The sequence below is a fragment of the Mus caroli genome, chromosome 11 (genome assembly GCF_900094665.2).
Source record: "Mus caroli chromosome 11, CAROLI_EIJ_v1.1, whole genome shotgun sequence".
Lineage (NCBI taxonomy): Eukaryota > Metazoa > Chordata > Mammalia > Rodentia > Muridae > Mus > Mus caroli.
Genome location: NC_034580.1, coordinates 93,237,080 through 93,263,343, shown reverse-complemented (window position 1 = coordinate 93,263,343; position 26,264 = coordinate 93,237,080). Strand labels below are relative to the sequence as shown.

General features: G+C 50.8%; 1 protein-coding gene across 5 annotated transcripts in view; it reads right to left on the bottom strand.

The window, feature by feature from the left end:
* The window catches only part of Arhgap23 (Rho GTPase activating protein 23), an 87,956-nt gene that overhangs the window by 16,149 nt on the left and 45,543 nt on the right, over positions 1-26,264 (bottom strand). For all 5 annotated transcript variants that reach the window (XM_029483623.1, XM_021177408.2, XM_029483624.1 and 2 more), the window contains 9 exons: positions 23,334-23,651; positions 22,231-22,292; positions 21,897-22,027; positions 20,964-21,085; positions 20,514-20,669; positions 16,821-16,899; positions 12,204-12,277; positions 11,879-11,968; positions 11,140-11,265 (listed from right to left, as the gene is read on the bottom strand). In XM_029483623.1, the coding sequence (XP_029339483.1) occupies positions 11,140-11,265; positions 11,879-11,968; positions 12,204-12,277; positions 16,821-16,899; positions 20,514-20,669; positions 20,964-21,085; positions 21,897-22,027; positions 22,231-22,292; positions 23,334-23,651 (1,158 nt within the window). The remainder of the gene's footprint in view (positions 1-11,139; positions 11,266-11,878; positions 11,969-12,203; positions 12,278-16,820; positions 16,900-20,513; positions 20,670-20,963; positions 21,086-21,896; positions 22,028-22,230; positions 22,293-23,333; positions 23,652-26,264) is intronic.

The window sequence follows — 26,264 nt, the reverse complement described above, 5'->3', positions numbered from 1 at the left end:
AAAAAAAAAAAAAAAAAAAAAAAGAAAAAAGGACACAAGGTGACTCACTCACAGCCATGGAGCCACTGCTGTGTCACGAGCGAGCCTTTGTATTAACAGTGTCCACACTGCTTGACTCAAGCCAGGTGACTTTGTGGACAAGGCAAACCCCAGGAATAGTGTGAGGGGGACTTGAGGGCAGGGTGTGCCGGATGGTCAGGGCTATGGCGGTGATCTGTATGATACTACAGGGACCGACACATGTCATGTGTCTCTCCAGGCCCACAGAGCATACAGGAGCACACTCTAATGTTAACTATGTATGTCAGTAGGTAGGATGAGCTGTCGGGTTCTCAGAAGTGCTGGGTGTAGAACCAGGGCTGTGAACTGAGCCAGCGTCCGGCACACTCTCACCTGTTCTCTGCCACAACAGAGGCTCCATCTTTGGGGTATGTGGATAACAGAGCAGGGTCCATGTGGAGAGCTCAGGGGTGTTTCTGTGTCTTCTGATTAATTCTGCTATGAATCTAAACCCCCTGATAATGTTTAGAAAAAAAGGTACTTGCTAAGAGGTAAAATAAACTGAAGAAAGTTGTGGCCTTGCATCTGGTTGTCATGACTGGTGATGACTGGACCAGATGCGCTGAGAACCCTGCTTAGGCAGCCAAGGGGGGAAACCCGAGAATCCTGAAGATGCAAGAGGTAAGAAAAAAAATCTCAAGTGGACAAAAGTACAGAGCAAAGTGAAAAGACATTCAGTGTTTACTGTGGTGGTGGCTGAGACAGGGTCTTTCAATGGAACCCAGGCTGGCCTCAAAGTCACAGAAATCCTCCTACCTCAGCCTTTCAAGTGCCGGCACACAGGCTTGATTTACCAAACCATACTCAAAGATGTCCAAACCGATGCTTTGCAAAAAGAGATAGGACAGTCCTTGACAAGCGTGATCAAGGCAAATGAAGATGGAGCTGGAGAGATGGTTCAGTGGTAAGCACTGGTGCTCTCCAGGGGTCCTGAGCTCAATGCCCAGCACCACACGGCAACTAACACCCACCTGTAACTCTAGTTCCTGGGGATCCAACCCTCTGCAAACAGGTCGCGCACACACACACAAATATACATGAAACAAAAAACAGAGACAACGAGCTGAGCTGTGCTGGGCACGGGGCTCAGGGGAGCCCTTGCTTCACATGCCAACGCCCTGAGTTGGAGCTCCACCAAAGCATGAACCAAGAGGAAAGAGAATCAGAAGTTCAAGGTCATTCTGAACTTGCTTATTAGCAAGTTGAAGGCCAGTCTGCTATGTGGGAGACAAAGTCTCAAAATACAAAGATATCACAATCCGGGAAGCCTGAGAACAAGGAGCCATGCCAGTCAGTGTGTCCCAAGTGAGAGCCCCAGAAGGCAGCTGTAAGTCAGAGAGCTGGATGCTAACAGTCTGAACGTGGCCAGGTTGTAGTGGTGCACACACCCTAGATCCCAGCATTTGGGAGGCAGAGGCAGGCAGATCTTTGAGTTCCAGGCTAGCCTGGTCCACAGAGTGAATTCCAGGACAACCAGGGCTACACAGAGAAACCCTGTCTCAAAAAAACCAACAAACACTCTGAAAAGTGAAAGTGAGGTCTGCAGGAGGTTCAGCCTCTGCAAGAAGCACAGGACTCCACCCTCAGTGGCAGTGGCTGTGGCGGAAGCGGATGCCATCAGCTGAGACTGAGCTTGGAGTGCGTAGCCCTGAGCCTACAATGCGTGGGTGGGTCGATCTCTGCTGCATTCACTGCTGCAGAACCTGCAGCTCTGGACCTCCAGGGTTTAACTTCACACCCACAGCTCCATCCCTCTAGTAGGAAGAGTATCCTTAAAAGTTTCTGGACAGTCGTCCGCCTGCACAGATCTCTGTATCATGGCGACAGCTCATATTCCCAACACATTCCCCACCCTAGGGGTCTCAAAAGGGCTAGAAAAATCTGCCCATCCCGCAGGCAGCAAAGCTAAATGTGGTCATAGAGTCCCTTGGCATGGCACACACACAGAAGGGAGGCAACTACAGTAAACCAGACCAACACCAGCATAAACCTGGGGAAGGTAGTTGACCACACAGACACTGCAGAGATCCCCAGTGCAGAGAAGAGGCAAGCTCCAAGTTCTGAGGACGCAGAAAGTGCTCCAGTGACTCGCTCGGGTTTTCCTTTTACCCCCCATTGTGCCCCCAGCAGGCTCCCCATCCCCACTCTCTTCAAACAAACAAACAAACAAACAAACACAAGCAAACATTCGTGGTCTTGCTGAGTAGCCCCGGCCCTACAGAAGAGGCCGGCCTCAAGTGTGTAGTGAATCTCCTCCTGCTTTGGTCTCTCATGTGCTGATTATAGGCGAGAGCCACAACCCTCCTCTCTCCTGAGACATTTCAGGAAGATGTCTTCTTCTTACAACATGAGAACAGACCCTGACTGAGCGCACTGCCATTGCCAGGGTGCTGCCTGCCTCTGCTTTAATTCCACATGCTCTGTTGTGTGTACAAATCACGCTTTCTCTTTTATTCCTTCTCATGCAGTCTTCTAACTTGTTTGCACATTTCCATTCATTACTGAGCACTCTTTCTCCTTTCTTCTTCTTCTTTCCTTTTGTGTTTTTAATAGTGTTTTGACTTTATTTTGTGTTTCTATTTCATTGTTGGTTTTTGTCTTGTTCTAAGGTTTCTCTGTGTAGCTTTGGCTGTCCTGGACCTTGCTCTGAACATCAGGCTGGCCTTGCACTCAGAGATCTGTCTGCCTCTGTCTCCCAAGTGCTGGGCTTACAGGCATGCACCACCACCACCCTGTGTATTTCAGTTTTTTAAAGCTGTTTTTATTTTTATTACTCTTATTATATTTATATCTAATTTTTACTTTTTGTTTTGTTTTTTGTTTTTTCGAGACAGGGTTTCTCTGTATAGCCCTGGCTGTCCTGGAACTCACTCTGTAGACCAGGCTGGCCTTGAACTCAGAAATCCGTCTGCCTCTGCCTCTGGAGTGCTGGGATTAAAGGCGTGAGTCACCACGCCCAGCTAATTTTTACTTTTAAAAAGATTTTTATTTTATTTGTATGGGTGTTTGCCTGCACATATATATGTGCACCACATACATGCTACATTTATCTAATTTTTAAAAACATTATGTACTGGAGGGAGGGTATAAGGAACTTTTGGGATAACATTTGAAATGTAAATGAAGAAAATATCTAATAAAAATAGAAAAAAAAGACATTGTGCTATACACTCAAAAAAAACAAAAACCAAAAAACATTGTGTATTGTGTTTGTGTGTGGGTAAGTCAGAGGATATTTTGTGAGAATCAGTTCTCTCCTTCCAAAGGATGCCAGGGATTGAACTCAGGTCCCCAGGCTTGGCAGCATGCATTTTCCCTACTGAGCCAGTTTACTGGCCCTGAATTTGTGTTTGAATTTTCTCAAAATGGAGAAATCTTTTTTCTTTTCTGTTTTCACTTTTTCTAATCTTTTCTTTTCTAATGCGTTTTCTCTATTCCATTTCTTCTTTTCCTCTCATTTATTTAACCTTGCTTACTCTCTATTTCTCCCCTTCCCTGCCTCCTTCTTTATCTCTTCCTATTCCTACAGCTGCCTGGGATACTTTTTAACTTCCTAACACCTTTTGCATGACTTTAGTCTCTTTCCATTAACAAACACCTGAGCTTGTCAGTTGTAAGTGTTTCTGTCTCAATGGTTTCACTGTTGTGAATGTGGCTGTTACAGTAGTTTTGTTTTCTCCTCTCTGAGTGGTGCTACAGATGGAGCCCTCCAGAGAAGGCTGGCTGCTCAGTTAGCAGATCTCCTAATAACCCAGCAAGTGGGGTCCAAAGTACAGCACAGGGAGAAACCAAGAAATGTGAAGACGCTGTCAACAGGACTCCTCCAAAATTGGAGATGTTTTAAAAGAAGTGGGAGGATGCCTCAGTGGTTGAGGGCACTTGCTGCTCTTGCAGAGGACCTGGTTCAATTCCCAGCACCCACATGGCTCACACCCCTGTAATTCTAGCTCCAGAAGATCCCATACCCTCTGAAAGTCTGTGTATGCAGGCAAAACATACACGTTCTATCGTTCTATCTATCTATCTATCTATCTATCTATCTATCTATCTATCTATCTATCTATCTAGCTAGCTAGCTAGCACCAACAGGCAGATAAGTTCAAGTTAGGATCTGGGGAGGGAAGCCAGCAGAGCAGAGGAAAAGGTCAGCAAAGAGACAGATGTGGGGGAAAAACAGAAATGTTGAAAATGAAAAACTCAATGAATCCAATTAAAAACCAGAGCAGAAAGTGCTGCCAGTGGGTGGACTGGATGGAGCAGAGAAGACATCAGGGATGGAGGGTGAGCCAACAGACACAAACCAGAGGGATTCTCCACTGAGAAAAACCGGCTACAGAAGACTGGCCTGTAGGCATTTTCTTGGTTAATGATGGATGTGGGAAGGCCGGGCTCACTGTGGGTGTCGTGGCTCCTGGTTGTACAGGGAAGCGAACCACAAGGAGCAGGTCCGGGAGCGGCACTCCTCCATGGCCGCTGCCTCAGCTCCAGACTCAGGGTCTTGCCCTGACTTCTTTTGATAACCACTGTGGTATGGAAATGTCAACAAAACAACCCCCACCCCAGTTGGTCAAGGTGTTTCACCACAGCTGGCCTCAGAGGACAGGCGGTAAAATACAACAGGGTAACAACACAGGGGGGAAAGTGAGCATGGCCAAAATGGCCAGGACTCTGACGCAGGATCAAGAGACCACACCTGAACCTCACAGGATAGAAGGAGCCGAGACTAGAACTAAAGACATACAGACTGTCAGAATACAGCAGAAAAAGGCCAAAGCTAGAACAAACGGACACCCAAAGAGACGCCAAAACAAATCCCAAGAAGCTCATCAAGACGGATTACAGGCAAGGTGTAAAAATAAAAAGAAGCACATTTACAAAGGCAGACCCCTCAGAAAAACACCAACTCTCTCAGCAGCTGGCCAGAGGCAGCCAGGCATGCCTCTCAAGCCGAGGAGTATGTAAATAACCCTAACCTGGGCCCAGCAGAGCTACGGCTTGAAACTGACAGAAAACTAAGCCCATTTCAAGATGAGCACAAACTACAGCAGTTCTTGAAGCCAGCACTGCAGAAGAGGCTTGCAGGAGTAAGTCTCAAGCAGGAGAACGAACGAAAGACGACATCTCATGAGGAAGAGCTAGGCAGAGGTCCAGAATAATAAAAAGCCCTTGATGCTAACAGGGGAGAGAGGAAAGGACAAGCAATAATCCGAGCAACTAAATTACAGCAATTAAGAACTATCACTCAGTTATAACCTTTCATGTAATTACCTCAACCCATCAGTAAAGAGACACATCTCCAGCAAAGGTCACCACAGACTGAGAGTCAAAGGATACAAGTCAGCAAGGCAAGCAAATAGAAGCTGAAAAAACTAGTGTGGCAATTCTAGTACGTAATCGGTAAACTTCAAAACAAAATTAGAGGAAATAAAGATGTTTCATGTAGTTAAGGGAACAGGATGGGTACATGGCTCGGTCGGCAGAGTGCGTATCCAGCATGCAGCAGTCTCTGAATTCATTGTTCAGGATGAGGGGAAAAATCACCACCATTGGACCAGAAAAATCAATAATAAAAATCATTTGAGCTGAGGACGTAGCTCAGTTGGTAGGGCGCTTGCTTGCCAGTGTCCATGGGGCTCTGGGTTGATCTCGAGCACCACAGAAACCAGACATTTAGCACACATGTATGTTCAGTGTCGTCCTGGCTACACAGTGAGTTGAAGGGCATCCTGGGCTACAATTTAGAGGGATTCAACACTCTCTTCTGATCTCTGTGAACACCAGGACACAGATGTGTATGCAGGCATAACCCCCACCCTCAGACAAAATTAATTTAAAAAATGATTGTAGAGAGAATCTCGTGTGTACTGTGTGGAAGCATCACCTGTCAATAAAAATGAATGGCCTATTAGCAAAAGGCAGGAAATAGGAGGCGGGGCAGCCAGGGGCGGGGGGTGGGGGTGGGGGGAGAGAGAGGAACTTTGGGAGTTAGTCAGGTGAGAGAAGATTTGTCACTCAGACCTATGAAACCACGAGAGGTAAGTAACCAGCTATGGGGCAGAAACAGAACAGAACAAATGGGTTATACAAGTTATGAGCTAGTCAGAGAACAAGCCCAAAAAACTGATGGCCTCTGGTAATTTTTCAGGAATTGGGGGGCAAGTGGAAAAGCCCCAGGTTACAGATGGTCTACACTGGGAGTCCCAGACGAGCCCTGTCTAAGATGGATGTGACACGTGTGTGTGCGTGTGAACCTCTGCTTCCACTCCTACAAGAGACACTCAGGTGATAATAAACACAGTAGGTGGCCCCAGTGCAGCAGTACTTAAATGTCCTGCTCAAATCTACATAGTGCATCCAAAATAAAATAAAAAACAACAGAGAGGGGCTGGAGACATAGCTTGGCACTTAAGGCACTTGCTGCTCTCCAGAAGACTTGGGTTTGTCACCTGGGACCCATGTTGGGCAGGTCACAACCACATAAAAGCCGTTCTGGCCTTCATGGGTGCTGCATGCACATACATACATAGACACACACGCACACACACACACACACACACACACACACGCACCCATTACTTAACCCTGTCTCGAACACCCCCACACACACTCAAAAAAGAAAAACCCTGTCTCAAAAACCAAAACCAGCTGGGCGTGGTGGCACACACCTTTAATCCCAGCACTCAGAGGCAGGTGGATTTCTGAGTTCGAGACCAGCCTGGTCTACAAAGTGAGTTCCAGGACAGCTAGGACTATACAGTGAAACCCTATCTCGAAAAAACAAAAAACAAACAAACAAACAAACCCCAAACCAAAACCAATCAGACTGAAGCAGTAATGACCTGCCTAGCACAACTCTGCAAATTCTACCGAACTTTTCCAGAAGAGCGCCCAGCACCCCTGAAGCAGTTCCCCTATCAGAGAGAAGCTCACTCCTGAGGTCACTCTACAACGTCAGATCTAGCCTGATGCCATATAGGCAAGCGTCCAACAGAGAACAAAACTGCAGACCAATCTCCCTGACTACCAGGGCCACAAAAATTATCTACAAATACTTGCAGGCCAAACTCAAGAATACATTACAGTTACCACACACCATGACCAAGGCATTTTCATCGGGGTGTGCAAGGTTGAATGTGTGCCAATCAATAAATGTAAAGCAGCGTGTAAATATATATCAAGGACAGTGATGTGATCATCTCAACAGATACAGAGAAAGCTCAAGGTCCTTCATGACCACACTAGGAATAGAAGGCGCATACATCAACATAGTAAGCCTGTATTAAGCTAAATGAGGAAAACTGAAGGGGCGTCACAATGCCTGACCTTAAACTATACTACATCCTAGGACAAAACAGTAAACTAGTGGAACAGGATAGCTACACACCTATAATCCCAGCACTCAGGAAGTAGAGGCCAGAGGATCAGGAGTTCAAGGCCAGTCTCAGGTGGGGTGGAGTTGGGGGGAAGGGAATGGGAGAGTGGGAGAGACAGAGAAAATGAAGAGTAACAAGGGCTTGCGAGGATGTGGGGGAGAGTCACGCTTACTCGCTTACTCGGTGCTGGCGGGGATATAAACCTGGTGCAGCCATTACAGAAGTCAGTGTAGAGATTCCTCAAAAGCTAAAAACAAAACTACATGCCTGGCCATGTTTACAGCTGAATCAAAATCATGACATCTGCCCGAAAAGGGCAGAACTGTACATCTTTACGTGAAGCCAGATTCAGAAAGACAAATACTTCCTGTTTTCTCATAGCCATGAAGATGGAAGGGGCCAAGTTCAGGGAGGGAGAGACAGTAATGGACAGGGAGCTTAGAAGGGAGAGGGTAACGGAGCGTGACACAGAGGAAAAGGGGTGCTCACGGAGGAGGGACAGGACACCAGCACGGGCGTGGGCACCGTCGCCATGGCCCAGTGGTAAAGGCACTTACTGTGCAAGCCAGGCAGTGTGAGTTCAACCCCCAGGACCCACAGTAAGAGGAGGAGAACCAACTCCTGAGCTGTCCTCTGATCTCCAGCACCCCCAAAATGTGTACCCCCAGACTATGCACATACACACTACTGCTAATAAATAAAAGGGGGTGCAAAGGGGACAGAGGGGACAGTGGGGAAGCTGGCGAAACAGTGACACTATGAAAACGCCATAATGAAACCCATTATTTTGTTTATTAGCTCAAAAAACTTAAAAGACAGATAGAAGGAACGTGGGAAATAACTATACATATAAAATATAGATACCAGCCAGGCACGGCAGCACATGCCTTAACTCAGAACTTCAGAGGGAGAGGGAGGAAGGCCTCTATGAGTTTGGGTCAGCTTGGTCTACACAGAAAATTGTAGGCTAGGGTTTAATAGTGGGACCCTCAAAATAAATAATAAACATACTATATATATAAAGGAGAATAAAAAACCCGACTAATCCCAGCACTCGGGAGGCAGAGGCAGGCGGATTTCTGAGTTCGAGGCCAGCCTGGTCTACAAAGTGAGTTCCAGGACAGCCAGGGCTATACAGAGAAACCCTGTCTCAAAAAACCAAAAAAAAAAAAAAAAAAAAAAAAACCCCGACTAAAGACAACTAAATTTGCTGAAGCAAGTGCTCATGCTCCGCCCACAATGCGGCCAGGCCTGGGCGTGGTCCTTCCTTACATCAAACATCCTCTCACAGTCTGAGGAACATATAACATACAACGTGTCCCTACAAAGGTCCAAAAAATGTGGAGAAAGGGGAGAAAACGGCCATGGGTCTCAGTCTACCGCTGGGGCTCTCCTCAAACTCAGTGACGTCTGGCTGGCCTTGAACTCGCTCTCCCTGCCTGGCACAGACCTATTTCCTAATGTCACAGTTGAGGAGACAGTCTGGTATCAAGGGCCAGAGGACAGCAACGGTGTCAAGTACCCTCCAACACACCGAAGAGCACTGTCAGCACTGTGTCTCGGTGCAAGAACACTGGGATAGCACACCCAATGCCCTGGGCACCGTCCCTAACATGGGAAAGAAAAAGTGCCAAGGCTGAGGAGTATCAGGGCCCCACATGCACCGAATAAATGACTAAATCCTCCACTCTGGGCTCTGGGTGCCAGCTGACCTGGGGAAGCACAGCAAGGCTGCGGGGTGACTTCCACTAAGCACCAGGGTCTCCTCCTCTTTCCTCTGAAGCAGCCCCGTTCACACTGCCCACCCTCTACCTCATGAAGTCTGGCCTGGAAGCCTGGGGACAGCACGCTTCCTTTTGTAACAGGATCTACTGTAGGAAGCTATTGGGGCCGAAATCCCAGGAGTTAATGCTATCTGCTAATTCCAATGGTCACTGTCTGGCCAGGACTGACTTCAGTCTATACAAGCCACCTCTGCCGGCCTCTGCTGCTCCTGTAGAGATCTCCAGACTCTTAGGTGGTCTGGCCCAAGGAGCCTGCTCAAAGTTAAAGTTATCCCCAGGCCTGGAAGGCTGAGAATGGAAATTCCCCAGCTCAGCTGTTTGTCAGAAATGAATCCCTGCAGGAAGGCCTAGTCTGCCTAGCCTCAGCAGGTCACTCATTCGCTGACTCAGTCGCTTAGTAAACACCTTGTTCACCACCCACGCGCTAGGCTATGTATGCATCTATACGGACGGACGTGCCCCCTGCCCTACTGAGTGGCAGACACTGCCTCCAGGAAAGCCCACTTGCTACTGGCCTGCTTTCTTCTCAAAGGCTGCTCTTCCAGAAACTCCTGTGTTGACCACAGGCCTTAGGCTTCCAGCAACTTCTCCAAAAACCATACAGCCAGACGCCCTCCCTCCCTCCCTCTCAACCACGGCTCCCCTCATGGGCACCTCTGGGGATCCTGGTGCTTGAGACCAAACCCCTCCCAGGTCACACAGGGATGCCTGTGTGGCCAGCGGGCTTAGCATCCAGGTGGCCCGCCCAATGCTGGTAGAGAGCAGGCCGTGATGCAGCCAGATCCCGGACATGGGGTGAAAGAACGGATGATCAGGCCACAGAGTCAGCATGACCCAAGCCCACTGCAGCCTCCATCCCCTGGCCTGGCAGCTGCCCGCTGGGAAGTCGGCCCTGAGTATACAGACCTGGTTAAACTCCTGCAGATGCCATTTCTTGGTGTGTGGCCTTGCACAGGTGATCCCCTCCCTCAGCACTGTTTTCCCTTCTCTGTAAGTGGTGACAAGACTCAGCTTTTCTTCCCTGTGGTGTCTGAGAAGAGGAGGGCCACAGCTCCCTTCCTGTGACCAAAGCCTGACCTTATTTCCTCTGCAGGAGGGCACTGCAGGAGGGTCCACGATGTGTGGCTGTCACAGAGGTAAGTGGGATTCACAAAACCCACCCTTGAGCCTCTAAGCCAGAGGTCCTGAAGCTTCACAGGGCTGTGACCGTTAATACAGTCCCTCACGTTGAGGTGACCCCCAACCATAACAGTTTGTTCTACTTCATAACTGTAATTTCCTTATTGCTGTGAGCTGTCACATAAATGACTTCTGATGATTTTAGGCAATCCCTGTGAATGGCGACCTACGAGTTGAGAAACAGTGCCCAAGAAGAAGCCTTTTGAGTGGGCTTCAGAAGATAGAGGCCTCTATCGCCCTCTACTGGTCACTATGGTTTCTTCATCCTTCCTAGACAAAAGCAAGAATCTTGCAGGAGGCAGGGCTCACTAGGAGTCAGAAGGGAGGTGAGCAGTGGCTGGCACCAGAGCATCATGGAGGGTGTGGCCTTGTCCTTGCTCCCTGTCCTGTACCTCCTGTGCTCCCTGACCTGGCCTGGGGCTGTTGGGGAACAGACCTCTGACACCCAAATCACACTGTGCCCAGTTCTGCAGGCCACGTCCCCTACAACAGCCTAGTGAGGAGCCTGTGCATCAGTCTTCAGCCCCATGGTCCTATCCCTGCATCTCCTCCCTGACTCTTCTTCCAATCTTGTTCCTCTTGTTGGTGTTGATGGCAGCCTGTCACTGCTGTGAGCCAGGCAGCCCCCTAGCAGTGCCCTCTTTGGCAGCGGGTGCTTCTGCAAGCATCCCGGGGCACACAGGCTGGCAGGAGCACAGTCTGGTCCTGGGCATCTGGTATAAAAATATGCAATGGGCACTTACATGCTGGATCAGCGTCTCCACGATCTTGTAGCGGTCCGGCATGTGGGTCACCATGTCTGTCATGTTGTCTTCAGATGTCCTTACCAGCGTTGGCCCGAAGACCAGAGCCAGGTTCCGGGGTTCCATCTGGGTTGGGGGAGGGGAAAATCCCAGGATCATTGCTTTGAACATGACCTCTCTGGGTCACTGAGGCCACCATCCCCAACTCTGACATGTCCTTAGAGTGGGGGGACAGACATCTCACATGGGCAAAGAGGTTTGCTGAACAGAATTTAAGCTGGATGTTCAAAGTCTCTCATGTCCAGGCCTGACAGCCTTGATCATGCCCACCTCACAGACCCATCGAGGGGGGCCCGAGGTTAGTAATAGCTGTGGGGATTCTAGCATAGGAGACATGTTGGAGATTCTAGGGTATTTTAGAACAAGTAGAAACCCTATAATTTACTTCTTTTTCTCCACTGTAGAACCAAAAGACAAAGACATGGACTAGGAAGATGCAGGGTGCAGGGACTGGAACTGGCTCAGAGGACAAATGCCACCCTGCATGGAGGACTGAGCTCTTGGCCTCCCCATGTCCCTCAGGACACCGGAGCTTGCTCTACGAGGGAACAGCGCTGGCTAGCTGCTGGCGGCTGTACTGGCTAGGGTTGCCAGAAAGGGAACCTTTAGGAAGAGGGAGGCTCACAGGGCCTCGATCCTGTGGCCCGGGCTCCCAGACTCCACAGGGAGCAGCACACACCTTGTTCTTCTCTGAGTGGTCAGCAATGGTCTTGAGATGGCCCACAAGGAACTTAAGTGTTTCATAGTAGTGTCCTGGGAGATCCCGGATCTAGGGGACAGGAGGAAGGAAACAGGATCAGGTTGTGACAATCTCTCCAATCCTGGCTCCACATACCCTAAAGGGACTCCCATCATCCAACTGTATGGAGCTAAAATCCACCTTGCAATGCCCTTCCTTGGTACAGGTGGGGAAACTGAGGCTTTTGGTGAAAAAAGACCTTTGAAGCCTCTGTGAGAAAGCTACCCAGCTGCCCCTCCCGCCTGCCGGTGCCTCCTTTCCTCACCAGCTTCCGCAGTGTCTTCATCCTTTCCCTGGAATCTTCTATCCGATTGGCCTCGATGAAGTCATTGTATTTGTCTAGAACACAGGAAAGAGCCTCAGTGGTGGGAGGCAGCCCCTCTCCCCCTTCCCCCTGCTTCCCCACTCTTGGGAGCTGAGAATCCCATTCAGGAGGGGAAGACATTGACGCAGCCTGGGGTGTTCATCTGGGATGAAGACCAGAGCTTTTAGCTGATCCCTGAAAAGGGTCCCCAGCTCCCCTCCCTTTGTCTCAAGACTAAGGATCCCAAGACTCAGTAGGTCAGAAAAAAAGAGGAGGATGCTTCAGACTCCTCACCTGCCCCACCAGTCCCAAGGTTCCTAAAGATGTCCCCAGGGAACCTCAATACTGAGGGTAGTAAGCCCTTTTCCCTACTCTCCTTGGGCCTGCAGCCTCCATCAGGTTAGCCGGGGCAACCTCAGCAAACAGGAGCTTACCATGGCCAGGTCGTCGGTACCACCCCCAGCACCCCAAGATATAAAACCAAGTTCATCCAGATTATGGCTTAGGGCTGGGGAGATGGCTCAGTGGGTGAACTGCTTGCCCTGCCAGCCCGAGGACCTGAATCTGGAGCCACAGCTTCACATAAAAAGCTTTGCTGTGGCAGCACGCCCTGTCACCCAAGTACGGGAACCCCTGGAGCTCACTGGCTATTTACTCTAGCTAACTGGCATGACCTGGGGACTCAGTGAGAGATCCTGACTCATAAAATGAAGGGTAATATTTGAAGACACGGGATGTCAGCCAATGGCTTCTGAGGATGTACACATAGGGCAGTGGGAAGGCCTGAGAGTCATACAGGGCAAAGGCCGTGGTGATGGGTGAGGGGTTTCCTGGGGCCAGTGAGAGAGCAGCCATTTCTACCTCATGCAACACAAGTTAGTTTACCTGTATGAAAGAGTCTAATATAGAGATGGAAATATCAAAGGTGAGTGCCTGTGAGCTGGCTCTGTGTCTAAAGGGGCTTGCTGCCAAGTATGATGCCCTGAGTTCAACCCCAGGGTTCCACAGAGCAGAAGAAGAAAACTGAATCATGAGAGCTGTCCTTTGACCTCGACATGAACAACATGGCATGTTTGTGCACTGCCCCCAAACTAACTAACTAACTAACTAACCAACTATAACAGTTTTTAAAGGATCAAAAGCAAGCCTGGCACGATGGCTCACGCCTATGATCTCAGCACTTAGGGGGCTAAGGCAGGAGGATTTCTCTAAGTCTGAGGCCAGCCTAAGCTGGAGTAAGAACTTGTCTCAAAAGAAAAAAAAATCACAGGGAGAAATATTTTTATAAGCACAGGGTCTAAATATGAAATACTCAATCCATTAAAGAAAGGGTAATTGTTTGGGCCTTTAAAAAGTCCTCAGCCAGGCAGTGGTGGCGCATGCCTTTAATCCCAGCACTTGGGAAGCAGAGGCAGGTGGATCTCTGAGAGTTCAAAGCCAGCCTGGTCTACAGAGTGAGTTCCAGGTCAGCCAAGGATACAAAGAGAAACCCTGTCTTGAAAAACCAACCAACCAACCAAACAACCAAACAAACAAATGTTTTCAGGGTTCATGAGGTGGCTCAGTGGGTAAATGAACTCACTGCCAAACCTGACGACCTGAATTCAATCCCCAGTCCCACCTGGTGGGAGGGGAATTGACTCTAGGAGGTTGACCTCTGACCTCCACATGAATGCTATGGTTCCTGCCTTCCATACTCAATAAATAAATAAATAAATAAATAAATAAATAAATAAATAAAATTCTGTAAATATAATTTTAAATGCTGCTTTCAGTTTCCAGACTGAAAAGTCCAAAGGGAAATGCCAGCTGCCTGTGATGGTATACACCTGTAACCCCAACATCCAGAAGGCTGAGACAGGAGGATTGTTTCAAGTATGAGGTTAGCCTGGGCAGTATAACAAGACCTTGTCTAAGAGAAAAATAAAAAGTCAGGGGTGGGGCTATAGAAATAACTGCAAAGACCAGCAAAGCTCAATGTATATCATATACAAAAAATTGTTCCCACAAATCAAGAGCACACAGATGACCCAATAAAAATATAGGTGCATAGTATGAATGACAGAGGAAATGGGCAGAGCTGTAGAGAGAATTCTTGCGTAGTGTATGGATGCATCACCTGTCAATTAACCTATGTCCTATAGGAAATGGTAGAGTAGAAGGTGGGACATCCAGGAGGCAGAAAGAATTCTGGGATAGAGCGAGGCTTGGGAGATTTGCCCATGGTACCTAAGCACAGGTAACCAGCCACGTGGCAGAATGTAGATTAGAATAACTGGCCTATGCTAAGTTATGATCCAGTCAGAGAAGGGCTGAGCTATATGGCTAGAGTCTTTTGTAAAGATATTTTGAGTCTGAGTCTTATTTCTGGGAGCATGGGGCTGGGAGGGAGAACCCCGGCCTGACTTCTACATAGAGCCAGAAAACTAACAAAAAGAGCCTCACCTTCCCTTGAAAGGAGGCAAGGCACTGAAACAACCACAAGACCATCCCCCTCCTGATGATCAAGGCTCCAAGCCCTAATAACTAAGCCAGGGATGCCGTCCAGTGGCAGTGTGCATATCCAGAATGCGCAAGGCCCTCTACTTGATGCCCAGACTGCAGAAAAGAAGAAAATTACAAACAAGGTGTGGCGATGCCTGCCTGGAATTCCAGATACTCAGGGACAGAGAGGAGACCGTCAGACGTTCAAAGCCAGCCTGAGTAACTTAGTGTCTCAAATGAAGCAATAGGGGGCTGGCTCAGTGGTTAACAGCACTTCTTGCCCTTACAGAGGACCCAGGTTCAATTCCCATGGCTCACAACCATCTGTAACTCCAGTTCCAGGGGATCCAATACCCTATTCTAACCTCCTTAGGCACCAAGCATAGACATACATGCCTGGAGAACAGCTCCACAAGCAAAATGAAATAAGTAAACAAAAAGAAAAAAGTAAAGCAAAATAAGGCAGCTGATGAGCTGGCTTGGCAGATAGAGTATCCACTACCAAGTCTGAGGACCAGAGTTCAATCCCCGAGACCAACAGGTTGGAAGACAAGAACCTCCACAAATAGCACATGCACCCCTGCCCCACCCCCACCCCCACCAGATAAATAAAATAAGCCAGGCCACGGTGATGCACACTTTTAATCCTTGCACTCGGCAGGGGGAGAGGGGAGGGAGACGATCTATGAGTTGGAGGCCAGTCTGTCTACAGAGCAAGCTCCAGAACAGCCAGGGCTACACAGAGAAACCCTGTCTTGGGGGGGGAAGGTGGAGGTGGGGTGGGGAGATACATATAATTGAAAAGGTGACAGAGACCTACTTGCACACTTGCTTGTGTGAATATGAATTCGGCCTCCTCCTTGTGAAAGCCACACCAGCCCTTACAGGAGACTGACCTACCGCTCCACACCTAAGCCTCCACCTCCAGCACAGGTCCAGGCTTGTAAAGACAGATTCAAGGAGGGGCACCGCCTGGTTTTAACCCATCTAAATTCCCATCAGTAGAGGAGCCATCTGGAAAGCATAGCTTTTTCTGACTGTATTTCTCTCAGCAGAGAAGCTGCGACCTGCTCATAACTGGCTGTGCAGACACAATGGAAGTCTCTCTCCTGTCTGTGTTGGGAATACCATGCCAATGGCTTGAAGTACGTCACAGTGAAAGTATTCACACCACAGAAACTGGAAAATGTAACACCCTGGGACTTTTTCTCCCGCAGGGCCAGTTGTCACCATTCATCAGCGCATCACTGAGCTCCGTCTGTCACTCCGCCCTGGGTTGGTCTGGGTGTCTCACCCATAGCCTCACAGTGGAAAGGTCAGGAAAGAAACACAACAGGTTGACAGAACTGCTTTGTCTGTGCATAATTTTTGTTTTGTGTTGAATTTTGAGACAGGGTTTCTCTGTGTAGCCCTGGCTGTCCTGAAACTCTCTGTGTAGACCAGGCTGGCCTCGAACTTACAGAGATCCGTCTGCCTCTGCCTCCCGAGTACTGAGGCTAAAGGTATACGCTACTATACACTACTTGTAATTTTGATTTTGAAACAGACTTTTGTTTTATAGCTCTCTATGTAGCCCAGGCTGGCCTCAAAAGCATCATCCTCCTGCCGCAGCCTCCTGAGTGCTGGGATTGGAGGCATGCATGCGCTGCTACACTTGCTCAAACTGATAATAAAGGGCTTGAGACAGGTTTCTGTGGAAGTCTGAGGTGGAATGTGGCTGTGCCACACACAGGCTGGGTGACCTTAGCAAGTCACTTTACCCCTCTGAGTCCGTGTCTCGGCCCATGAAGGAGTTTGATAACAGTCCCTGCTCAGGGACCTGTTACAGGGGGCAGTGCTAGGCTACAGAGACTGCTCAGAGCATGGCCATGACCTCAGCAAGGGAGGATGGAGTCAGGACTGATGGACAGATGGGCAGGTTCGGTATTTCACATACACAAATATCTTTGGTGTTTTAAATATAATAAACATTACTTATAAAATAAATACTTGTAAAATTAAAACCAACAGCCCAGATAGAGAGAGAGTGTGTGGCCAGGAATGGTGGGGACGGGAGTGGATAGGATGCCCCTCCCAACCCCACCCACTACTCACCATCAGTGAAAAGAGGCTCCGGCAGCTTGCGAAAGAAAGCCTTGAGCAGGCTGCTGATGACATTGAGGTCCTGCCAGCGCTAAGGAAGAACAGAGACGTCAGGACACAGACAGGATCCCAGGGGCCCACATTCCCATGTCCATACGAGCTCTAGGACCAGCCAGGCCACCAAGTCCCCAGGCCTCCATGCCTGTCCAGAACACATACTTGACTACAGACAGCTCAGTGGGCTCAATACTGCCTCCACAAGAAGCAAGAGGGCCCAAGGGTGGGGAACAGACGTCAGGACAGCTACCCCACATAAGCATGCCCGGACATCTCCAGTGTATCTGTAAGTGCCAGGCCCAGCACCTCCTCCTGACTCTCCCCAGCTAGGAGTGATCCTCTGAGCAGCCACATCACCCAAAGCGCAAGTGTGCACAGCACAGGGCTTGCGTGCCAACTCCTTCCTGTCCCAGGCCCTGTGCACACACTGGCCCCTAGTGGAACTCTCCAGCCCTGCCCTGCACAGGAATGCCTCCTCACCCTGCCTCACTGCCAAAGTCTAAGCGGCCACCCATGAATCCCACCACGGCGTCATCTGTGGCGTCACCACACTCTGACGTTCTTCCCGAGGCTTCTTCACGATCTCCCAGGAGACTGTGCTCTGAGGGGCCAGGATCCAAATGAGCTAAGTGTGGGGTGATTTTTGTCCCCCAAGGGTCTCCCATTTTCATGTGTGTGTGTATACATGTGAGCATGAGTATCGGAGTGTACACGCTCATTCATGCATGTGAAGGCTTGATCATTCTCTACCATTCCTCCACCTTATTCAATATGGCAGGGTGTCTCCATCAAACCCAGAGCACACCACGGTGCCTACTCTCCTTAGCCAGTTTGCTCTGGGGATCCTGTCCCCATCTTCTGAAGACAGGAACTACAGGTGAGCTACCATACCCATCTGGCATGACCATGGGTCCTGGGACCTGCTCAGTGAACATTGTAACCACTGAACCCTCTCTCTGCCCTTCTTCCTTCTTTATTATCAGGGCGTTTGGGACCTGTGCATGTGGGGATGTCGGAGGACATAGTCTGGGAGTCAGTCCCTCCTTCCTCCATGGGTGCTGAGGAAGTGTCAGCTCACCATCAGGCTTGCTTGGCAAGCACTTTTACCTGCTCGGAGTCTCCAGGCAGGCTATTTTGGCTTTCCCATCTGGGCTGAGGGAGCACCACATATGTAGGAGGATATGGCCAGGGATGGCACTAAATTTCCTCCACTACACTACCACATGCACACCTCAGTACATGATTAATTTGCCTCAGATGGCCACTGAGCTAGGGAAGAGAATCTGCTCTAATCATCTACGGGAATAGACAGTTCACTCTGTCCACCAGGGGGCGCCAACACCCTACATGCATAGCTAGGTGCTAGGCTTATGCTCTAGTTCTGAGTTCCTGTCTCAGAACTGCCCAGAGAGCAAGGAAACAAGTCAGCAGAGACACAGACCATTCACAAAGAGCCTTGGCTCTGTGCCAGAGTGCCCAACATCACCCTCTCCATGGGCGCATACACAGTACTGACGTCCCACAGTTCACCAAAGCACTGATTAAAACATTATCTGTGTGAGTGATGCCCGCTACTAAGCTGCAGCCAGCCCACTGAGCATGCCAGCTCAACCCTGGGTCAGGCCAGCCACCCCTCCAACTCTGGCCTCTCTTCTTCCTGGCTAAGGCGAGCTGATGTATTTCACTGAATGCTGACCCGGTCGGGGGCGGTTCCTACAGGTCCCTCTCAGTTCCTCCCTGGGGGCTGAGCACCTCTCCTCTCCCTCTGTCTGGTCTCCTCTGATAGGGTCTGCTCCCACACCAGCTTCCTAAGAGCTCTTTCCTTCTGCCCTTCCAAGCTGGTCTCAGTCTGCCTTTTCCCTTGGTCCCAGGCTGTCACATGACCCCACTTAGTCAGGGCCTGAGGATACTGTCAACCCATATAGGTGATGTGCCATCATCCCAAATGCAGTAGGGCCACAATCTGACTCATCTCCTCCTTCAGCTTCTCCTCAAGCCAACCTGTTCCTCACACAGATACCAGTCCTCCTTCTGGTCTCTCTGCCTGTCCTTCCTCCCTCTCCTGGCCTCCACTTACTCAGGGCCCTCTGTTATCCTGACCCTTAGTGACTCCAGCATCTCTGGGCTTCTTTCCTCCCCCTCTGCTCCCGGGCTTGCACTCTCAGCTCTCCACAAAGCCTCAGCTTCACTCTCGCTCACACCCTACCCTCAGCAGTGCTCCCCCGAGATCCACCAAAAGTTCCTCACTGTCCTCTGGTTCAAGGTCAAAAGCTTTAGGAACCCATCACTCCCCTGGGTCTTACCATCCCCACCCCCAAACACAAAAAGTATATCCACCTTTTTCCAACCCTCAAACCCTTCCACGAGTCTCAAACAACGCTGTCATTCCCTGCCAACTCTCCCACCTGCTCTCCTATACCCTCAGGAACTCTGGAGGCTGCCTCTGCTCCATCCCTCAGCAATCTCTCCCTCCTCTTACACACAAGTGCTTAATGGCAGCTCATGGGTCTGTGGTGCTTCACTAGCCAGATTCATGGCTTCCCCCCGAAAAGCCCTTTGCATTAGAGCCCCTTTGGTCAAATAAAATCTTAACACAAAAACCCAAGGTGGGCTAGTGAGAGGGGCACTCAGGTAAAGGTGCTTGTGCCAAGCCTGATGAGCCAAGTTTGCTCTCCGGGACGCACATGATGGAAAGAAAGAACCAACTTCCACACGTGCACCACAGCATACACAAAGTCTGTGTAGAGCCCCCAGCAAATAAACGAATAGATGTGAAAAGCTCAGAGCAGAGCAGGGTGGCCCTCCATCCAGCAAAGGAAGGGGTCTCGACCTGAGTGTGGCCTCTTCAAAGCCCCTCTGGGAATCTAAGACTCCAGGAATCATTTGAAAACTGCCAGTCATGCTACCCCCTCTTTGGTGCACTGTCAGCAGCTACAGTCTGCTCTCAGCTTCAGCCTCTCTTTCCAGGCTACACACTGGTGGCCGGCCACCATGAAAGCAAGGCGCACCCTCTTCCGCCAGGCCAGGGTTCTTTGAACCTCAGTGGCCCATGGAATCCAGTCCATTTTGCCTGGTGCGAAAGGACTGTAGAAAGGAGAGAGGGTGGGCAGGATGAGGATGGAGAGGAGAGGGAGGGGAGGCAGGAAGAGCAGCAGGAGGCATAAAAAAAAAAAAAAAAAAAAAAAAAAAAAAAAACTCACTAGCTGGCTCTCTTGGAAGTTCAATTCCCAGCAAGTGTTCAGCCCTCTCTCTGCCCATATTTGTATTTGATTTTAGCTGAGAGAACTGGGCCTTCCTAAGTGCTCATGCAAAACTGTCACCCAGCCAGGGAGGACAGCTGCCCTGCCACTGCACATATCTATAATCCCAGCTCTTGGAAGGCAGAGGCAGAGGATCAGCCTGGGCTACATAGAGGACCCTCTCTGAAACAAAACAAAACAAAACAGCTGCCTCTGTCTCAGTACCCAGCAGGCCAGGGCTCCATTTCTTTTCGGGCCATCATTGGGGAGGTGCCCACTGGGCCTGCTGACTGGGCAGGCAGGCTTTCTCCTGCCACCTGGACACTGTGGCCCAGTGACAAGCAGAGTAGAACATGGTGAGTACAACCAGGCAGTTCCTGGACTCCACCAGCAGCCGAGCCACACCCACCTCATCCTGCAGGTTGATGTCACTGGGCCCACGGTTGAGCTGCTCCTGCAGGCTAGACACCACTGCATTATTGCCAGGTACCCGGTAAATACCAGTTGATTCCAGCCCCCGGGCCTCCACAATACGGCAGCAGGCAGCCACGATCAGGGGGACACGCTAGGAGCACAAACATGGGAGAGGTATTAGGGAGATGGCTGGGGTAGGAGGCTAAGTGGTAGAGAATTAAGACCAGAGCTGCTACCAGGACACCCGAGGAGATGAAGTCCTTATGGCCTCCATCTAAGGGTCAGAACTAGTATGAGCCACGGACTCAGAAGGTGCAAACCAGAGCGGACCTCAGTTCGGCAGCCACCTGGCTGTGTACATGAGGAACGGGCTACCACTACATCCTCACAGCTCTGGTTCCCTGCCTCCTAGGTGCTGCCTGCTTCGAGCACTGTGAGGACCCACCTGGTTCTCGGTGGCAGGCTGGCACTCCTCCAACCTGATCCCAAATGCCCTCGGGGCGGCCTTCTTGTTCTTCTTGATAATATTGATGCCCCAGGGGGTTTTGGGAGCTGCAACACTGTCTTCTGGGATGAACAATGGCAAAGAGAGCTGGGGTCAGCTGAAGGAGGTCAGAAGGGTCCCACACATTCAATGCCACACCCACACACTAGGACACAGGGACTTCATCAAATAACTAGGGAGACAGAAAGGTGAGAGAAGGCTTAGGGGGCAAGGTGACTGGCCCCCAGGAAGGAGACCATGGCTCCATGAGGGTAGTTGGTGGCCTCAAGGACCAATCTGTGAGATGAGAGCACATTTTGGCATGACCAAAGGAAATGCTTTCTTTTGGCTATTTAAAAAACAAAGATTTTAAAGTTTAAACAAAAATGTGTGTCTGTGTGTGTCTGTGTGTGTGTGTGTGTGGTGTGTCTGTGTGTGTGTGTGTGTGTGTGTGTGTGTGTGTGTGTGTGTGTGTGTATACTGGGGGATGCACATGAGTGCTGATGCCCACAGATGTCAGAGGTGTCAGATTTCCTGAGGCTGGAGCTGCAGGTACTTGTAAGCTCTGAGAATCCAACTCAGGCCCTCTGGAAGCTCTTTACCGCTGGGCAGTCTCTCTGGCCCAGGAAGTGGCTCCTGATAGCCCCAAGTGTAAAGATGCAGGCCTGCCTGCAGTGAGCCTCTCATTCCCAAAGGACACAAGCAGAAACGGAGGGCTGCCTACAAGAATTTTCTGGAAGCAAACCAGAATCCAGATGTTTTCAGCCCCGAAACCTTGAGGCTCCAGACCCCTCATCGGCTTACACTTAAAGCAGAAAGCAGCAGTAACCCTGGGCACACACAGGCAGGGGCGCTGCCCAGCACAAGCACCCACTGTGCACCCAGCCCTCCTACCCTTGCTTCCTGGGGGCTGCTCCTGAGTTCTGAGGCCGCGGACTGCAGTCTGCTTGAGGAATTCAGACTTGAGGCCTCCCAGGCCCCGAGAGCCTTTAGGGGAGGAATCGGCTTTGGGCCCAGAGCTATGGCTGCAGAAGGGAAAAGGAAGAGGAGGGGTGTCTTCATCTGGAGTGGCCCAGAGTGCCGCTTTCCCTGGCCTCCGTCCTCTCCAACTAGAGACAATTTGCTCAGCTCACTTGTCTGAGCGAGGACTAGAGATCTCTGCCTGGAAACTCCCAACCCCATAGGGTTTCCTCCCCACCACAGGCTGCTCTGGGAGAACTGGCCTTACCTCACTTTGCGATAGTCATTAAGCTTCTTGCTGATCAGAGCTTGGTTGGCACAGCCGGGGTCCTGCAGTGAGGGGAGGGGGGGAGAGAGGAACCATATCAGGGCCCACAGCCCACGCCACCAGAGTTCCTCCCTGGCCCCTGCCTCAGCCTCGCCTCTCTCCATCCACCATATGGACAGCATAGACCCAGATGTACAAAGGCCAGGGCTGACCTCCCTGGGCAGCTGTGTGACTTTGGGGAAGCCACCTAACATCTCTGAGCCCCAGTCACTTTGGCAATAAGCATAGGGAGGCTGGACAAAGCAGCCTCCATGTTGGGGTGCAGAACTGCATAACACTGCTCCCAGACCTGTCATGTACAGAGGGACAATAGCTACAGGCGGCTACTACAGTAACCCAGGAGAAAGCCTCTAGAACAGGGAGGACCCCACCGCCATCCTCAGGGAAAGGGCTATCCAGGTACAAGCCCAGGCAGATGGCCCTCATAGTGACGCCATCCTCCAAGCCCGAGACTGTGCTTCCTCTGCCCAGGTGTATCAAATGACCTCCGTGCAGATGGGACCTTGAGGAGGCATGGGTAGTTCCCAGGAGGGATGCCTCTTTTTTTAAAGCTCTCCCCAACCCCTGCCCACCTGCTGCCAAAGGCTAAGCCTCTGGCTAAGGTCAGTGTGTCTGCCCTCTGACTCAGGACAGTGCTGCAGTGTCTGCCCTCTGACTCAGGACAGCTCATTCTGCACCCCATCCCTTGGAGGTGGCCTACTCCAGCCTACCAGAGGCTATGGCTGGCCTGGAGCTGACCTCAATGGGACAGAGCTTGCCCAAGGCAGTCCCAACAATGACAGTAATTACTGTCACCATCACAGTTGTTATTGTTTTGGCTGGTCATTGGGCCCTGAGGATGCCAGCCTCCCTGCAGCCAGTGCATGCATCTGTCCTCAAACCCAAACTCACATGGACAGTCTCATGATAGATTCTTCCTAGAAGAGGGAGTGAGGCTCAGAGTGGCCACCCTAGGTCACAGCAGCTGAGAGGCAGCCCTGCCTTGCCCTGCCCTGCCCCTGCCTTGCTCTGGTGGCCCACTGGGCACAAGCCCAGGGCCTCACCTCGCCCTCGGCCCTGCTGTTCTCACGGATCGCTCTGATCCAGCCCAGCATGTCATCCCGATCCTCAGCCTGAAAGAGATATTCACAGAAGTCAGCGGTGGTCAGCCGGAACACGTGCCTCCTTTTGGTCTCGCTGTAGGAGATGTCCACCAGGCAGGAGCCGATGCAGACGGGCGCCGCCTCGTCCTCACCTGCGCCGGCCGCCGCAGCACCCGCAGCCGCCGGCCCGGGCTCCCGCCGCTCCTTGCTCAACGAGAGCGAGCGCGCCCGCAGGACGGCATAGACGCGCTTCCACTGGCGCAGGCCGCCGCCCGCTTTCTGCAGGGAAACACAGAGTGGGAGAAACAGGGCAACGGTGAGAGCCAGGCCAGTCACGGGTTCGCCAGAGGCTGAGAAGCAGCAGGCCATGAACTACAAAGGAGACAGACCCTAGTCCATCCAGACCCCCCCTCCACTAGCCAACCTGTGGCCTCTCAGTCCACTTGCCCAGACCTCTCTACCTACCACGTATCCCCACAACATGTCAACTTCTACCTACTCTAAATGCCAGCATTGGGAGGCAGGAACCTGGAAGGGAATCCAAGAAGGAATAAGGCCCCCAGAAGCATAAAATCTCACCAAGCCACTGGGTGTGGTGGCGCACACCTCTGGTCCCAGCACTCAAAAGGCAGTTAGGTAGATCTCTGAGTTCAAGGCCAGTCTGATCCCGGTGAGTTTAAAGATGTGGGCCACCATGGCCTGCCTGAGAAACCTTGTCTGTAGACCAGGTTGGCCTGTAACTCAGAAATCCGCCTGCCTCTGCCTCCCAAGCTAAAGGCGTGCGCCACCACTGCCTGGCAAGAAACCATGTCTTGAAAACATTTTCTTACCATGCCATCCCTTGCACAGACCCTGCCTTGTGCATCACCCTCAACAAAACTGTGCTGCCGACCAGGAGCTGCCAACAGTCTGGGGAGGGTGCCCTCCCCAGTGCCTTGACTTTCCCTCAAGACTCCACTAGGGGTGCCCTGCCTAGAAGCCACTCTCAGGGTCACTGCGGAGCGAGCCTCCACATCATCAAAGCCAGAGGCTGCTTCCAGCCCTGCAGCACTGCTCCGCGCATCTGGCACAGACAGCCTCTCTTGCCTTTCTACAGTTTATTGATTTTGCTTTGGTTTGTTTTCATTCTTTTCTTTTTTTCTTTCCTTTTTCTTTTTCTGTTTTGTTTTGGTTTGTTTTTTGGTTTGTTTTGGTTTGTTTTATGTTTTCAAGACAGAGTTTCTCTGTATTGCCCTGGCTGTCCTGGAACTCACTCTGTAGACCAGGCTGGCCTCGAACTCAGAAATCCGCCTGCCTCCGCCTCCCGAGTGCTGGGATTAAAGGCGTGCGCCACCATCACTCAGCTTTTTCCTTGCTTTCAATCCACCCTCTATACTTGTAGTTCATCTTATTCCATTCTATTTTATATGTATGAGTGTTTTGTCTGCAGGAATGTATGCCACGTTTGTGCCTGGTACCTATGGAAGTCAGGAGAGGGCACCAGATCCCCTGGACCTGATGCTAGGGATGGTTATGAACTGTCCTGTGGGCACTGAGAACTCAGCCTGGGTCCTCTGAAAGAGGACCATGTGTTAGCCCAGTGGGGGTGGTAGTGATGCATGCCTTTAATCCCAGCACTTGGGAGACAGAGGCAGGCAGATCTCTGAGTTTAAGGCCAGCCTGGTCTACAGTGCTCCAGGACAGTCAGTGCTATGCAGAGAAACCCTGTTTTAAACAAAAAACAAACAAACAAAAAAAGAGAGAGAGAAAAAAAAGTGTGTGGGGGGGAGAATCATGTGCTCTTAACCACTGAGCCTCGTCCTCAGCCCCAACCTGTAGTTCTTCCTTACCTAGAGTGAACTACCATTTGGAGACATTTGTCTGGAGATATGGTGGAAGGGAGAGGTATGCCTAGCAGGCAGTAGCCAAGGATGACCCTAACCATTCACCTATCCAGACAGCACTCCACAGCAAAGCCCAGGCCCAAGGGGCAACAGAGAAAGAGACCTGCCTTGCAGAGGAGGCCTCAGGGCTTCGCTCTGAGCTTGCCCCACACCATGCACACCTGTGGCTTTAAGCAGCCCTCTGCTGATCCCAACTGTACAGTTCCAGCCTGTGATAGGCACCAGCTCAGCCCTGAGAGGCTCAAAGCCTGCTCAGCAACCCCAAGTCCCGCCCCTAACTTGCACACAGCATGGGTGGGCCCCATGCTCCCTGCTCACTATAGTACCTGAGTCTGCCCTCAAACCTGTTCTCCACCCTTGAACCATCTTTTCCAGCTAGGTCAATCCACCCAGTTGCCCCGAAACCTGGGAGTTGCCCCTGACATCTAGCTCATGAGAAATCAACTCTGCTTCCTTCAGAGTATCACCTGTCCCCACCTGGGTGCCACCATCCTGTCCCCCTCATTGACCTTCTCACCTGGACAACAACACCAACTTTCCCAGCGCCCCTCACCTGGCCCTCCAGGCAGCAGCCCTACAGCAGTGAAAGACTCTCCTTTGGGTAGCCCCTTAGAGCAAACAGCAGGTCCTGAGGTCCCATGCTGACTCCAAACTCACCTCTCTGCTTCTTCTGTCAAGCCACCTGGCTTTTGCCTACCAGTGACTGCCTTCCTTTCTTAGAGCCTGTACACCAGCTGCTGCTTCTCCTGCACCCTCTCCCTCCCCAACCTCTTATTTATTTATTTTATTTAAATAAATGTTATTTATTTAAAGTGGGTGGGGAAGGGTGGGTGTGCTGTGGCATGCTAGTGAAAGTCAAAGGACAACTTGAAGGAGGGAGTTCCCTACCTCCACCAGGGATTGAACTCACTCATCAGGCTTGGCAGCAAGCCTCCTCACCTGCTGAGCCATGTGCTGAGCCCTTTCTTCCTCTCTCCTTCTTCGACTCCTTCTTTTCTTCATCTTCCTC